The 14,403-nt window shown below is 41.2% G+C and overlaps 1 protein-coding gene across 2 annotated transcripts in view; it reads right to left on the bottom strand.

The window, feature by feature from the left end:
- Positions 1 to 14,403, bottom strand: part of RASGEF1B (RasGEF domain family member 1B) — a 33,398-nt gene that overhangs the window by 6,856 nt on the left and 12,139 nt on the right. For both annotated transcript variants that reach the window (XM_030492892.1, XM_030492893.1), the window contains exons 2-10: positions 13,588 to 13,770; positions 11,691 to 11,813; positions 10,623 to 10,760; positions 4,650 to 4,862; positions 4,477 to 4,551; positions 3,448 to 3,543; positions 2,768 to 2,870; positions 1,923 to 2,002; positions 539 to 634 (exon numbers count right to left, since the gene is read on the bottom strand). In XM_030492892.1, coding sequence (XP_030348752.1) covers positions 539 to 634; positions 1,923 to 2,002; positions 2,768 to 2,870; positions 3,448 to 3,543; positions 4,477 to 4,551; positions 4,650 to 4,862; positions 10,623 to 10,760; positions 11,691 to 11,813; positions 13,588 to 13,764 — 1,101 coding nt within the window. In that variant the 5' untranslated portion in view covers positions 13,765 to 13,770. The remainder of the gene's footprint in view (positions 1 to 538; positions 635 to 1,922; positions 2,003 to 2,767; positions 2,871 to 3,447; positions 3,544 to 4,476; positions 4,552 to 4,649; positions 4,863 to 10,622; positions 10,761 to 11,690; positions 11,814 to 13,587; positions 13,771 to 14,403) is intronic.

Raw genomic sequence — 14,403 nt, 5'->3', positions numbered from 1 at the left:
AGAAGCTCTGTGTAGGTCTGAGTTTTAGAATACCTTTTCTGAGTAAATTTTAAAGCTTTCTCACCATAAACCATAAACCATTTAAAACTAAGCACAAGTAGCAGCAGTAAGAACAAATTACTAGCGACCTCATTTCAGTCCTTGGCCTTTCCATCTCTATTACTGGTTTGTGAGATAAAAAGTTCTCTGTCAAAAATAAATGAGCTGAGGCAATGTACTTATTATATTTAAATAATTAAAGTGATCACTTAGTGTTTGCTGCTTTCAGTCAGCACCAAACCAAACTGGCAGCCCTAAGATGGTCATTTTCATTGAGCCACCCGGTTTCCTCAAATAGTCCATTTACTTTCTTGGTAGCTTACAGGTAATATTTAGACATTCCTCATAAAGGGGGACTCCATTTTGAGGCTTTTTATTCTTTTTAAAAGCCCAGCAGAGGTAGAGTTGCTAAGAACTAGAATCCCAAGACAAAAGCTTACCATGCAACTTAACAAGCACATTTCATTTTCACCCACTGCCAAGCCATTTGTCAGCATACCTTCTCTCTGCTGCTATGAGCTGTCAAGGACCTTTGAGCGGCTCCACGCAGAGCGGTTCGGTAATTGTAAAAATTGCTAGAAGGGTCCATCTGATGCTACAAGCCATGAAAAAATGTAAATAATGAGCCAGTGTCATCACCACACACAGTTCTTTTTCACTTGAGCAACTGTTTTAGAAAGCAAGAAGTCTGGTGAACAGCAGCACAAATACAGCCTTCTAGAAGGCTGCAGTTATCATTTTAACTGTTCATTCAATCAGAAGAGAACATTGCTTTAAAAAACGTTCACTCAGCACAATAAGGGAGACAATAAAAGTCAGGGGCAGGAAAGCAAAGGCAGGCTTCATGGACCTTTTTCTCTCTCCACGAAGGAGGTAACTCAGTTTTAATTCAAAAGTCAAAATGATTAAACTAGGACAACAATGGGTCTCGGCACTAATATTCAGCTCTTCCTGTGATGGAGGGTTCTTAGAGCTGATTCTCTTGCAATGGCAAAGTAAGATCAGACACACAAAGATGTCAGTGTCCCCACCTCATTGCTCCAAGACTGACTGCCGCACCTCAATGACTAGGACGACTGCATGGCTCACAAAGCACGTCCTTAACCAGCAAAGCCCAGCCTGCATAATAAGGTCGAATGAAATAGGGCTGTAACCTTAAGAGCAACTTCCTGAGCTGTGCAGCCACCCTTGACAAAAGGAAGGCTATTTCCCACACAAGGGTGGAGGAAGGAAGCATGAGGTGGCTATAGCCATCCTATTTTAATCTGTTCTCACAACACAAGTCAAATCTTCTGATGATATTAATAAACATTTCATGCTTGTGTCAAGTACAAAATGCTACACTTTCTTTATCTTATTAATAAATAACCTGAATTAACTGATTGCCATTTACAGCAGGATAATTAACTCGGCAAATAATCTGTTGGGCAACTCACAAACTCATACACTGCTGCACTTACATGATCTTTGACAAAGGTCTCTACTACATGAAGGTAACCAGCAATCAATTACTTCAAGGCAAATTTCTCTGAAAGGGCAAGGCAGCCACCTTACAGCTCGACTTGATTTCCAGAGGCAGGACTGCATTAGGTCAATCCACACCATCCCTCTCAAATACGTCTCCTTTTCAAGAGGTTACCTACTTTTTTTTTTTTCCTAAATAACTCTTAGGAGGTGGGTTTGGGAGTTAAAACCAAATTACTTCAATTTCCTTCTTCCAAATTAAGTCAACTGAACAATTCTTATTACATCTTCTAGAATTTCTGTTAAGAGCACAAACATACTAAATTAAACATGTTAGAATGAAGCCAAACTTGCATTTTAGAGCAGTTAGAAGTGAAATGCTATTAATAGCCCGGTGTCCAAATATTGGCCAAACATACCTCAAGAATATCAAATTTGGCTGTCTTCACTTTTGCCCAAGTTTTCTTTAACCGAGACACAGGACTCATGTTCATGCCAGCTTGATATAAGAGAGAGAACTTGTTGGAGTATTTAAAAAAGAAATCTTTCAGGTAGCTAATGCTAGTAAGTACTTCTAAAGTAAAGAAACTGTTAACAATAACAAGTATTTTCAGAAGAGCTACCCAGAAATCACAGTTACTGTTTTCATGAGATTCCAATGTTAAAAGCAAGTTAGGAAACAAAATCAACATCTCTTTCAGAATGAAAGCTCTAAAAAACTGCCGTGACATTATTTAATGTGATTTTGATAAAACACGAACATACAGTAGAGAAGTGCAAGTGAGTTTTCTCAACACCGTCTCTTATATATTTAACTGAAAATGACAAATATCTATGAAGTTTTCACATTTCAAATTAATAAATATTCCAAATATTTTCCTATCAGATATAAAAAGATGTGGAATTTTTAAAACACTAGGATATTTGTGGTGTAACAATGGAAGACATCAAGTTTTCAAATTACAGGAGGAGTTTCTATTCCAATTAAGCACTAAAGTTAGTTTCAAAAAGCAGGGATTTAAATCTCTGAAAAATTGCAACGAAAACTTTGTTTTTCTCTAATTTACACTACAGCAGTAAATAATTTCTTACACATGTAAGAAACACAATAAGAAGTAAGAAAATAACATTGAGCGGTTCCTCACCACTTCCCCTCCCAACTTCACACTGTTGACTGTGCTAAGCAGCAGACTTTTGTATAAAGCACTGCACTTCCTTTATCTGGATTCAAACAGGGACAAAATGTCTCAGGACACATACTTACAAATAATAGCCATTAATGAGTTAAAGTTGCCAATGTTAAAGCATTCCCGTGCCACATCAATGAAGTATTCTATCATTCTTGCTCTGTGCTTCTTCTTCACAGGCTGCAAGAGATGCCATTGAAGTGTTACACTCAGCAGGAAACAGAGCACTCTGACCTATCCCCAAAAAAACCATCACCACTGTGTAAAAGTCTTTTCCACATGTACCAGAACTTCATACTGTGCTTTACATGTAAAGGAAGCCACGCTAGCATGTTCAAAAGCCCTCAGGACAGCAGGGACAACCTAGACGCCGGGTGGATAGAGAGCAAGGACAACAGGTAAAGAGGTTCTGCCAAGAAGAAGGGTATTAAGAACAGCTGAGCAGAGAAGGGGGTCAGCACAGAGGAGAGAAAAGATGCCTCTATTCACAAGAGGCATTCATAGGAGAGAAGGGCAGGCCAGATGAATTCCTGTGCGAAAAAGGGCTAACCCAGCATAACTGTGTGACATGAACAAGGCTGAGGCACCAGTATGATGTTGAAATCATGGAACTCACTTCCAGCCACATGTGGAAAAGTACAGAGCTGAGAGAATGAAGTCAAAGGCACACTTGAAAGGACCCAAAACCTAAAAGGCTTCACAGTTTTAGACAACTAGACTAAACAAAACATTTTAGCAGAAAAAAGTCCTTGCTCACCATGCAGATTTCTGTTGCAACCAAGTAACTGAGCCTGTTAAACCATTCCACATAGGCTTCCAGATTCCGGGTCTTCTTTCGATCTCCATAGCAGCTCTGCAGACAGAAGTAAAATAACAACTTTTAGTGTAATCTTCATCTTTTCCCTGAGAGAGACCTTTTGGCTTTTTGCCATGCCATCCCCAAACACTGTCAAGTAACCAGGAATAACTCTATTACCCAAAGTAACTAAAAGCTTAAAGAGAAGGCAGCAGTGATAATATTGGAGCATGTAGAACTTCTTGAGCTGTTGGCTCAGTAAGGCACCCAAGCAGGCATGTGAATCCATCACCTGTTGTAAGTCCTACTGGGATGCTGTAAGGATTTAGGCTAGACTTATGCAAACAAAGCTAAGTATCGGCTTAAAGCTTCCTTGAATATGAGCATTGCTTCAGTCCTCAATCCTGTCCCATTGATACAGTAGAGACAACATTACACCCTCTGCAAGTGCAGAAGAAAAACAGAGGCCAGCCCACTCCACTGGCACATTATGTTCAGTTGTTGATGCCAAATTAACTTACTGCATCCATCCTAACTTTGGAGATTAGCTTGACCATTTTGATTGGCTCGCTGCCCCATTTTTGTAATGTGTGGTCTACCTGCAAATTGCCCCACTTGCCAGTTTGCTGCAAAGAGTTCAATTTACTAAAAGGAAAAACGGTTGTTGAAAATGCATAATGCAAAAGCCAAAGTTAAACTCAGCTTTTTCCAGCTGTAGGTTACATAGGTGACCTACACCTTCACAGGATTAAGTTCTCCCTTTGCTTAAATCAGAAAAAAACCCCCAGAAAATGTGCTAATTTAAGTCAATTTTTTGGCTGAGTTCTGGAGCTCAACATTTTTAAGAGGAATACTAAAGCATTTTCACTATAAAGCTTGTTTCTGCTGCTCCTTGCTTATTGCTGGACCTCACTTCCAGCTCATGAGACGCCTGAGCTCCAGCATGTTAAACGCCACATTTCAGAGCTGCTTCAGATCTGCTCCACTTACCTTGTCATTATCCAAAGGATCCTTTTGCACAAACGCCTGAACAAATTCTTCTGGTCCAATATAATTGAGTCTCTCCTAAATAAAGCACACGAGCAGCCGAGTCATATCCTATGTGAAGGTGCATTTCAAAAAGAGGGGAAGGATGAAATCATACTTGAAGTATAACAACTCACAAGCTCTATGTGTGTCAGCTGCTGAGCTAACACATAGGGATCATTGCAGACTGTGATTATGTCCCTCTCAATGGACTGGGGCTTGGTCTTTATAACCATGAGGCGATCTGTGGACTTGGCATTAATTTTTGCAAGTACTTCCTCATACTGGCTAACAGTGGCAAGCTTCCGAATCAGGTTCTGGAGGAGCTGCTGTACATTCTTCCGATATATCTGTCACGACATGAAAAAAATCAGGATACATTTTCAAAACGTGAGAAGATAGTATTAAAGCCTGCATGACAACATAACAGGTCAATGCTGATAGCTGTATTTGTTGTCAACTTAATCTGTGATCAACGATCTGTGAGTTTCTAATATTGGCATTTCATCAGACCAAAAGGAATCTGATTATCTCACAGATTCAATAGTGACCCAGCTAGCTCAAGGAAGAGCAAAAAAAGACGTGCACAATCTACTGCATGAAAAGTACCACCCATCACCAGACAAAATACAAGAAATGAAAGTACTGTGTTTTAAGATCACAATAAAAAAACAAGATATGGTCATTCAGTAATGAAAGAAGGGCCTGCTTCTCTCTGGAGTAATTCAAGACCAGTTTCACTGAAGACAGAGTTAAAACTTCAGTAAATCTGAGAAAAAGGAGAAGATAAAACCATCTCTCTTTTCTTTCACCTTGAAATCCTTTCCATGTGGTGGGTTAACATGAGTGACAAATTTAAGAAGGAGCAGGACTTGACTCTTAAGTAGATAGATCTGTGTAACTGAACCCAAGGTGATTACTCTTCCAAATTCCAGATACCAATTTAAAGCCATTAAAGCAAAACCTAAGTGGCTGAAAAAAATGGAGCATCCAAAACCTATTGGCAGCACAGTATATCGTAGAATCATAGAATCGTTTGGGTTGGAAAGGACCTTAAAGATCATCTAGATCCAGATTTTCAAATATACTCAAATACAACAGCACTACTTTGGGTCACATTCATTCTTGAAGTCAGTTGTGTTTACCAGTGCTGAATGTCTCGTTACTTTGTAAATAGTTGCTTTCTGCTTAGATGTATTTCTATTTTCTAGACAAATACACAGAGTGTAACTTTTCCCTGGGGTGAGTGGGGAGAGAAGAGGGGATATCAAACTTTTGAAGAAAACAATCTAAATTTTCCTCAGGAAGACACGGAAGTATTACTTCAAGTGCTGTGCTTCCATAAACAGTAGTCGGGTGACACACACAGACTTGTTTCACTGACTGATTCCCTTCCAAATTCTTTGAAATTTCATGTAAGAGAACTTCATGAAGCATTTTCTTGCCCAGGTGGTAATCAACTGAGAATGAAAAAAAATCAGGATGAATTCTGTGAATTTATGTGGAAATCACATAATAATGAGTGGGTTAAGCTTCAAAGCAAAAAAAAAACCTTTCCTGAATTTGCGGTTCATGCCAACCCAGAACTGACAAGAAAATCAAGGAGAAAATGAGTGACGATACGAAGCTGAACCACCTAATTCTGGTCAATCTGCTTCTCTAGCTGGAAAACCCCAAAGAACAGGCAAACTGGCACAGAAACCCCCCGAACGAGAGCAAGAAATCATGGTAATTAGCCCGCATCTGATCTAACAGCAGTCGAACATAATGAACATCCAGTAATGAGGTAAAACCCTCTTGGCACAAAAGCAGAAGGAAATGCCAGTTCCCTCTCACACCTCTAGATGTAACTGAGCCCACAAAACCAACATCCCTTTGCTCTTTTGAGGCTCAGTCTCCTCTTGCGCAAAGAGGCAGCGACCTCGAGGCATTCTCTGCAAGGATGAGTAGGTACAGTACTTTGCACCCATAACAGGTATTTGCTGATGGACCATTACTTAATCTCACACATTTTTTTTAATAACATATCAGGTGAAGTTCCCGATGACTGGAAGAAGGGTAATATAACCCCCATTTTCAAGAAGGGGAAGGTGGAAGACCCGGGGAACTACAGACCAGTCAGCCTCACCTCTGTGCCTGGCAAAATCTTGGAACAGTTTCTCCTGGAAAACATGCTAAGGCACATGAAAAACAACGAGGTGGTTGGTGACAGCCAACATGGCTTCACTAAGGGGAAATCCTGCCTGACCAATTTGGTGGCCTTCTATGATGGAGCCACGGAACTGATGGACAGCGGCAGAGCAGTTGATGTCATCTACCTGGACTTGTGCAAACCATTCGACACTGTCCCACATGACATCCTTGTCTCTAAATTGGAGAGACATCAATTTGATAGATGGACCACTCGGTGGATAAAAAACTGGCTCGATGGCCGCACGCAAAGAGTTGTGGTAAATGGCTCGATGTCCAGTTGGAAACCTGTAACGAGTGGTGTCCCTCAGGGATCGGTGTTGGGACCGGTCCTGTTCAACAGCTTTGTCGGTGACATGGACAGTGGGATTGAGTGCGCCCTCAGCAAGTTTGCCGATGACACCAAGCTGTGTGGTTCGGTTGATACGCTGGAGGGAAGGGATGCCATCCAGAGGGACCTTGACACGCTTGTGAGGTGGGCCGATGCCAACCTTATGAAGTTTAACCAAGGCAAGTGCAAGGTCCTACATCTGGGTCGGGGCAACCCCAGGCACTGCTACAGGCTGGGCAGAGAAGAGATTCAGAGCAGCCCTGCAGAGAAGGACTTGGGCGTGTTGGTTGACGAGAAGCTTAACATGAGCCGGCAGTGTGCGCTCGCAGCCCAGAAAGCCAACCGTATCCTGGGCTGCATCAAAAGAAGCGTGACCAGCAGGTCGAAGGAGGTGATCCTGCCCCTCTACTCTGCTCTTGTGAGACCTCACTTGGAGTACTGTGTACAGTTCTGGTGTCCTCAACATAAAAAGGACATGGAGCTGTTGGAGCGAGTCCAGAGGAGGGCCACGAGGATGATAAGAGGGCTGGAGCACCTCCCATATGAAGACAGGCTGAGAGAGTTGGGGCTGTTCAGCCTGGAGAAGAGAAGGCTGCGTGGTGACCTCATAGCAGCCTTCCAGTATCTGAAGGGGGTCTACAAGGATGCTGGGGAGGGACTCTTCCTTAGGGACTGTAGTGGTAGGACAAGGGGTAATGGGTTCAAACTTAAACAGAGGAAGTTTAGATTAGATATAAGGAAGAAGTTCTTTACAGTGAGGGTGGTGAAGCACTGGAATGGGTTGCCCAGGGAGGTTGTGGATGCTCCATCCCTGGCGGTGTTCAAGGCCAGGTTGGACAGAGCCTTGAGCCACATGGTTTAGGGCAAGGTGTCCCTGCCCATGGCAGGGGGGTTGGAACTAGATGATCTTAAGGTCCTTTCCAACCCTTACGATTCTATGATTCTATGATTCTATGATTCTATATATATGTAACAACACATACTCACAGAATATGTCTTTTATCAATTAGATGTTAATTTGATTGCTGTATGGCTACCAGTCAGCCTAAGCATATAGTCTTCCTCTAAATTAGATTTACCATTTCCACTTACTTGTCCCACAGTCTTATTTTTGATTCTATATTCACACTGATAATGCTGATATTTATTTATATTTAAAAAACACTGAGGATTGGACAACACAGGACAAAGTGATGGGACGCTTTGTGTCTGGCCTCTGATAGTGACTGCAAGTAGCATTACTGCCTGCTAGATATGGAATATCGTATGTTAAATGAGTTTCCATGCTCAATCTCACTATACAATATCATGGTGGGATCAAAAGAAACCAAAGGGAAGTCAGTGCAGTGTTGGGCTGCACACAAAAAGACATCAGATACAGGAAGTAGCTTCAGTCTGACTGCATACACTCAGCAAGTGTTTCACTGAAAAAGCCACTGATAAATGTTTAATCTGGAAATGGGAGGCAATGGCTGATGGGAAAGTCTTCAAAAGATACACCTTGAAAGAAAGGTCAGTTAACTGGTAAAAGGGACCAGAACAATCTAGAAATATCTCATGAGCATGACGACCTCTCGGGACACAGAGAGGGAAAATGTTGAAGGAATGGAATTAAATTAAGGGAGAAGAAGGGGAAAAATAAACCCATCAAGGTTTTTCCAGGGACCTTTTTTTATAATGAAGCAATATGTTAGCGTGATGAATGGTTTTATTTGGACTCTTACTAATAGCTCTTAACAATACTGGAGCACAGTAATTCAGGAAGTAGAATAAGAAGCTACAAGTAGAAAAGATGTAGTGAACAGGAATAGGAAACAATGCTTCTTTCATTCATACCTTTCTTTCAAGGTAACGACTCACACAAATCCAAGCAATCTGTAGAAAAGCAAGGTCAAGCCAGTTGCCATTTACTGTTCCAAGCACTTCACAATACCACAAGTCAATTTACTGCAGTGCTTGCTTTCCCTTTGTCTTTCTAAACAAAATCTCAAAGTCAAAAAAAGCTCAAAGCTAGAGCCAGAAAAGATCTATAGCTCACTGCCAGAGTAAGATCGCTCCCTAGCACTCATTTTCTAGCAGTCTGTACATCTGCCCTTAATAGATGATTTCACTGTTTAAACTGTCTGTATTGCCAGAAGCTTCACTGTAGAAAACCCTTCCCTGTTGCTATTTCAGTCTTGCATTCACCAGCTCAACTTCCCGCAGGCTATACAGCTCGCTTTCTCTTTTTGTGCTAGTGGGTATTTTTCAAGTGGGTGCGAGTCCTCAATCTTACTACTTTTCCTTGAACAGAACTTCAGTTTCCTACCTTCCTATTAAGAGTACCCAGAAACAAAGCAGCAGTGCAGGAGCACTGTAGTAGGAAAGGTGCCTCCTGTCACCCCTACAATGAAGGCAAACCTATTGCCTCTCTACAGTCCAAAGCCCCCTGTAAACTATCTGGCAGCAACTCTAAGCTTGCCCATCAAGTATTTCATACTGCATCTCACTCTCTTGTCCCACCTTCTTTTGTCCCTCCCCACTTTGACAACATCAAAATATATTTCAGCTTCCAAATTCAGTTTTGGTTGGTTCTCTTCAATCCTTGTTCATAGTCTCTCAAGATCTTTCCAGGCCTTTTGCAGCACTTACAACTCCTCCCAGTAAACCTTACCTACATGCTTGCTAACATGATGTTTGCTGCCTCATCCATATAATTATTCAAAAGCTTACATAAGGAACATCAGCCCCTGAGGAACCCTAGAAACACAATGCCATCTAGTAATTGCTCTTTGCATTTACAGTTCTTCCAAATACCATTCCAATGTCTTTTGTAATCTTAGTATTATGCCAGCTACACATGATCTGTTTATTGAAACCTTGTTAATTGCATTTCCACTAAGTGAATGTAAGCTTTGACTTTTGACTGAGTCTGTTTCAGTACTTACAAGACAAGCATCAGTTAAGCATCAAAATATTTCATAATACCTCCATGAAACTTTACTTCCATCTGAGAACTGGGACTTAGAAAAAGGTCAAGTGATTTCCTCATGTGCTCTGTCCAGAGGAAGAAATATGACAGACTTCCTCTGAGACCATATCTGATGCTTTAAGGTGAAGATAATTCTTCCTGGTAACGTTTTCTTACAGAAACTTTTTCCCAAACCTGCAGTAACTCTTCCATTGACCTACAGGTCAAAAGCCTGATTCCAACACACCTTACTCACACAAACTGAAGAAATTATCAACATGGGTAGGGATTTCTCAGATATGCAAGGCTTCCCAGTGTCTTGTCTAGCTTCTCCCAAGCAGAATCACTAAAATTAAAAGTACTAATTCCCACCAATTTGCATCTGTCTGCACAATGTGCAATTATAATACGGGTTTAGTGATGGAGCAAACCTTGCCTGTGCTTTGGAAAGGATCTGCCAATTCTATGTGGTTTCTTCCTAGGCCTAGGTACTGGACAGAACTTTTTGCGTACCAGCACCTTCATAATAAGTTAGCTTAACCACCCAGATCCATATCCTGTTATTAATAACAAACCTGCAATATCACAGCATTAAAGGAATGCCTTTTTATACAATAGCTTTGTGCACAGACAACTTACCTCATCACCACTGGCTATTCTTTGTGCCAACTCCTTTAAGTTCCTCATCATTCTTTCATCTCGGAAATCATAAGGAAACGTCTCTGTCCATTCAGTCAACAACTGTAGGATTTTGGGTGCAATTTTTTGTATCTGATTCTATTTGGAAACAGCAAGGAGGAATGTTACATGTAACAGCAATACACCACATATGTAACCCAAAGGAAATAAAATTCCCTTCTGTAGGATACTGTGGAGCATAAGGGTATGAAAGTCAGTTAAATTTTTAAGTTTAATTTAATTCAGCATTGTATTACAGGCTAGAGCAAATACCCATTTGACGCCAATGAAGAGACACTTGTTGGCTTAATTGACCTGGAAACCAGCCCCAGGTAGGTGGAATTTTTAGAATGATTCCCTTCATTATCAGGAATGTTTCAGTGCAAGACATTTATTAGTGTTTCCGTAATTTATGGCTAACCACCAACAATGAAAGTGATAAGCAATGGAATTATTCAAGTATCTTTAATTTGGGTAATTTTCTACTGGGGGGGAGGTTCTATCCAAATGTCCACATCCTGCCCCTATAAACTCTAGACATCACACACTAAAGCCCCCATGCATTCCCACGCAAAGGGGCCAGCAATCTAAGCCACTCCACAAAGACTGTGGCAAGAGTGTAGCTTAAGCGTGTGAGACCGGTCAGTGTCATTCCCATTGATATGCTTAATTCATCATTATGTCTTTCCAATATTTTGGCATTATACATCAAGATGTTGAGAACCCTGAAACAAAAGCAACCACTGCAGGGCCAGTGCAGGATGCATCATTAACAGCAAGCACTTCTGTTTCTGGCCCATGTATCAGTAAAACAAACAGTGCAGCAGCAGCAAAAGTCTTCATGGAGGACAGGCTGAGTGGTGTGAAAATTTACCGTGAATCAGTGAATAAAGGGTCAAATTCTAGTTGCTCTATCAGGTTTTCAATCTCTTAATCCTACTCAGGACTCTCTTGAGTAGGAACATTTTGCTGTGGGCAGGGTAGAGACATTTGACTGGAACAGGAGTCCTTGAGAGTGAGGGATCTTACCTTGTCCAGCCCAGGCTCGCTTAGTCTCTGCTGCTCAATGCACAGATGGCAGACTTTGGCCATGAGCTCATACGGATGCATGAACAGGCGCGAACTAAGAAGGAAGGTGAAGATGTATGTCCTCTGCAAACAAGAGGAAGCCAGAGAAAGGGATAAATTACCACCAGTTTTATATTTTCTCAAAATGTGTTCCTGACAAGTCGGTTCCTAATACTTTACTATCTGCAGAAGAAAACTCTGCATGTGGCTGTGCCAAGAGCTATTAGTAGAGCAGCAAGCATCTAATTTAACACTTGTAATTCCTCCAGCATCTGCATTATAAATTCATGCTTAAGCAAAGTTATGCAAGATTTAACCAAAACAAGGCAGGGCAGGGCTGGTTCAGCTCTCCTATTGCACACAGCCTTATTACAAGCTCAGTACCTGCAATTACTCAGAATAAAATTTCAGCTCATCTTCTCTTGCTCTACAGTAAAACTTTGCAAGAGCCATTACCAGATTACATAACTCTTTCTAGCCTGACAGTGTACTAAAATTCATGCTGCAAGTCTACTTAGAATACCAACAGAGAAATCTTATCTGCCTCCACATTGCTAGTGAAAGTAAAGAGTCTCCAGAAAAAGAACAAAAAAAGATGCTACTTGACCAGATTGTTCAGCTGACTCAATTTTGCCATATATACCATCTTTACTACGCTGTGTTTGCCTGCCTGAACTCAGTAAATTGCACACTACGACTTAGCGCTCCTTCAAGAATTGCCAAATACTGTTCATTTCTCATAGTATTGCCTCGTAGGTGAAAGCAGAAGGAACTACATAGCTTAATTTTACACAATAAAAATTAGTAACTCATTCTGAGATTATAAGAAGAGGCTTCTTATTTTGCTTTAGTTTTCCATATATCATGGTTTGAACTCATTGAGAGATGGCTATTCAAAATATCCTCTCCACTCTCCACATTGCCAGTAGTTAAGTATCTATGGCACCCACAAGAAAGATTTGACAATGTTCTGGTTCTAGGGACTTGAAATAAATCATCATGTTTGAACAACTGCTGTCTAAATTGCTATATAGTTAAATTTTACATTAAGCATTACTGGATAAGCACTAGCTTAAGTGCAGTCCTGTGCTGCTGTTAACTCTGACCCAAGTTAAAAAAGATCCTGTCTTGGTAAATGTGGGTAGATCTATGATGATAACAGAAAGTGAATATAAGCGGAGTTATGTCTCCAGCAGGAGCCTTTCAACTAGCAGAGATGCAGTTTCATCATCTTTTGGTCATTCCCAACTGCCCCCTGACCTTTTGATATAATTTTTCTTTTCTAAGAATCCTATGAGATGCTTCAATGCACAGATGCATCTAGACAGAGCAAAAATTCTCAGACAAAAAATGTCCTGTTCTCATATCCAGCCTCTGCTGATTCTGAGCAGTGCTATACTAGTTCAACACTTCAGTTGCTAATTGCAAGATACATGTGGACCTCACAGGAGCAATGGGAAATATGCTTCTTTCTAAACTAAATACATTCATCCTGTCACGCTGGAGGTTATGCCTTTCTCTTCAGCTTGCTTGTCTAAATTTGTCAGATTTTTAAGGGTCAATGATACATCCAATCCATCAAAGAGTAAGCTACACTAGGTACTTTATAAATGAGTCACCAGGCTTGTGCACCTCACAAAAAGGGTAATAAAGAATTAGACTTTCTAGGTGAGTGCAGCAAGCAGTGAGGTACTGCTTGCTGCACTCACATGAAACACGTTTATCCTATCATTGTTGATCAGTCATTTGATCCCCTTCCTTAGCAATTTGATGTGACACATTCTTCTTTTGCTGCACATGTGAAAGTTCCCCTTTATAAGATGTATCAGGCCTTAGCCATATGGGTGTATAGACTTACGTCAGGATAGTAATCTACGTTGGGTACCAAGTGCTGGATTAGAGCTTCCAGAGAACCTGACAGGAGGTTGTTGTCATGGTAATAGAGGCCTCCACAGTTGCCCTCTTTTGACTGATACAGGTTCCTGTTGTAGCCGCTGCTGTCAAACATAGCTGTGAAGGGAGGCGTTTGTGGCATCCTTTCCTGAGGAGACACACAAAGAGGTATGGGATCATTACCCGAAGGTGAAACATAAGAGGCATTCCAAACTCCAGAGATAATACTACACTAGGAACAAAACCCAACATCACACCCTGGGTTGCTTGCACACAGCAGTAAAGGCTGTACTGTCCTCCAGCTCCTGTGGATTTCTCAGGAAAGGGCCAATGCAGGCTCTTGTCACTGCCTGTCTATTGCAATTGCCAGGCACTTTTATATCTTGCTGTTTCTTCAGTAAATCACAGATAAGATGTCAAGGTTAAGAGTCAGAAAGAAAGTACGAGAATCCTGACAGGGAACTCAAAATTTCTGTAAAGTTTTAGCGATGTGGCATAATATTCAGTGACAACTTTGGACAAATCCTGACAGTAGCTACATAGGAACAGCACTCTGATGAGGAAGCATGTTCAGGCTGTCTAGGGCTCACACAGCCCCAGCCAGTGCAGAGGGAGAGAGACTGAAGTCCTGAAAAGGTTATGTGTGAGGTTATGTCTCCTTATGCAATATGACAGCCATATAACTGCAGACAAAAGCTCCGAGTTCCCAACTCCACCCTGGTAAATCAGTACTGGGTTTTTGCAATTACAGTGTGACAGGTTGTGACCCAGGCTAAAGCCT

This window comes from Strigops habroptila, chromosome 7, assembly GCF_004027225.2.
Source record: "Strigops habroptila isolate Jane chromosome 7, bStrHab1.2.pri, whole genome shotgun sequence".
NCBI classification, from domain to species: Eukaryota; Metazoa; Chordata; class Aves; order Psittaciformes; family Psittacidae; genus Strigops; species Strigops habroptila.
This window is presented reverse-complemented; position numbering and strand designations above follow the sequence as displayed.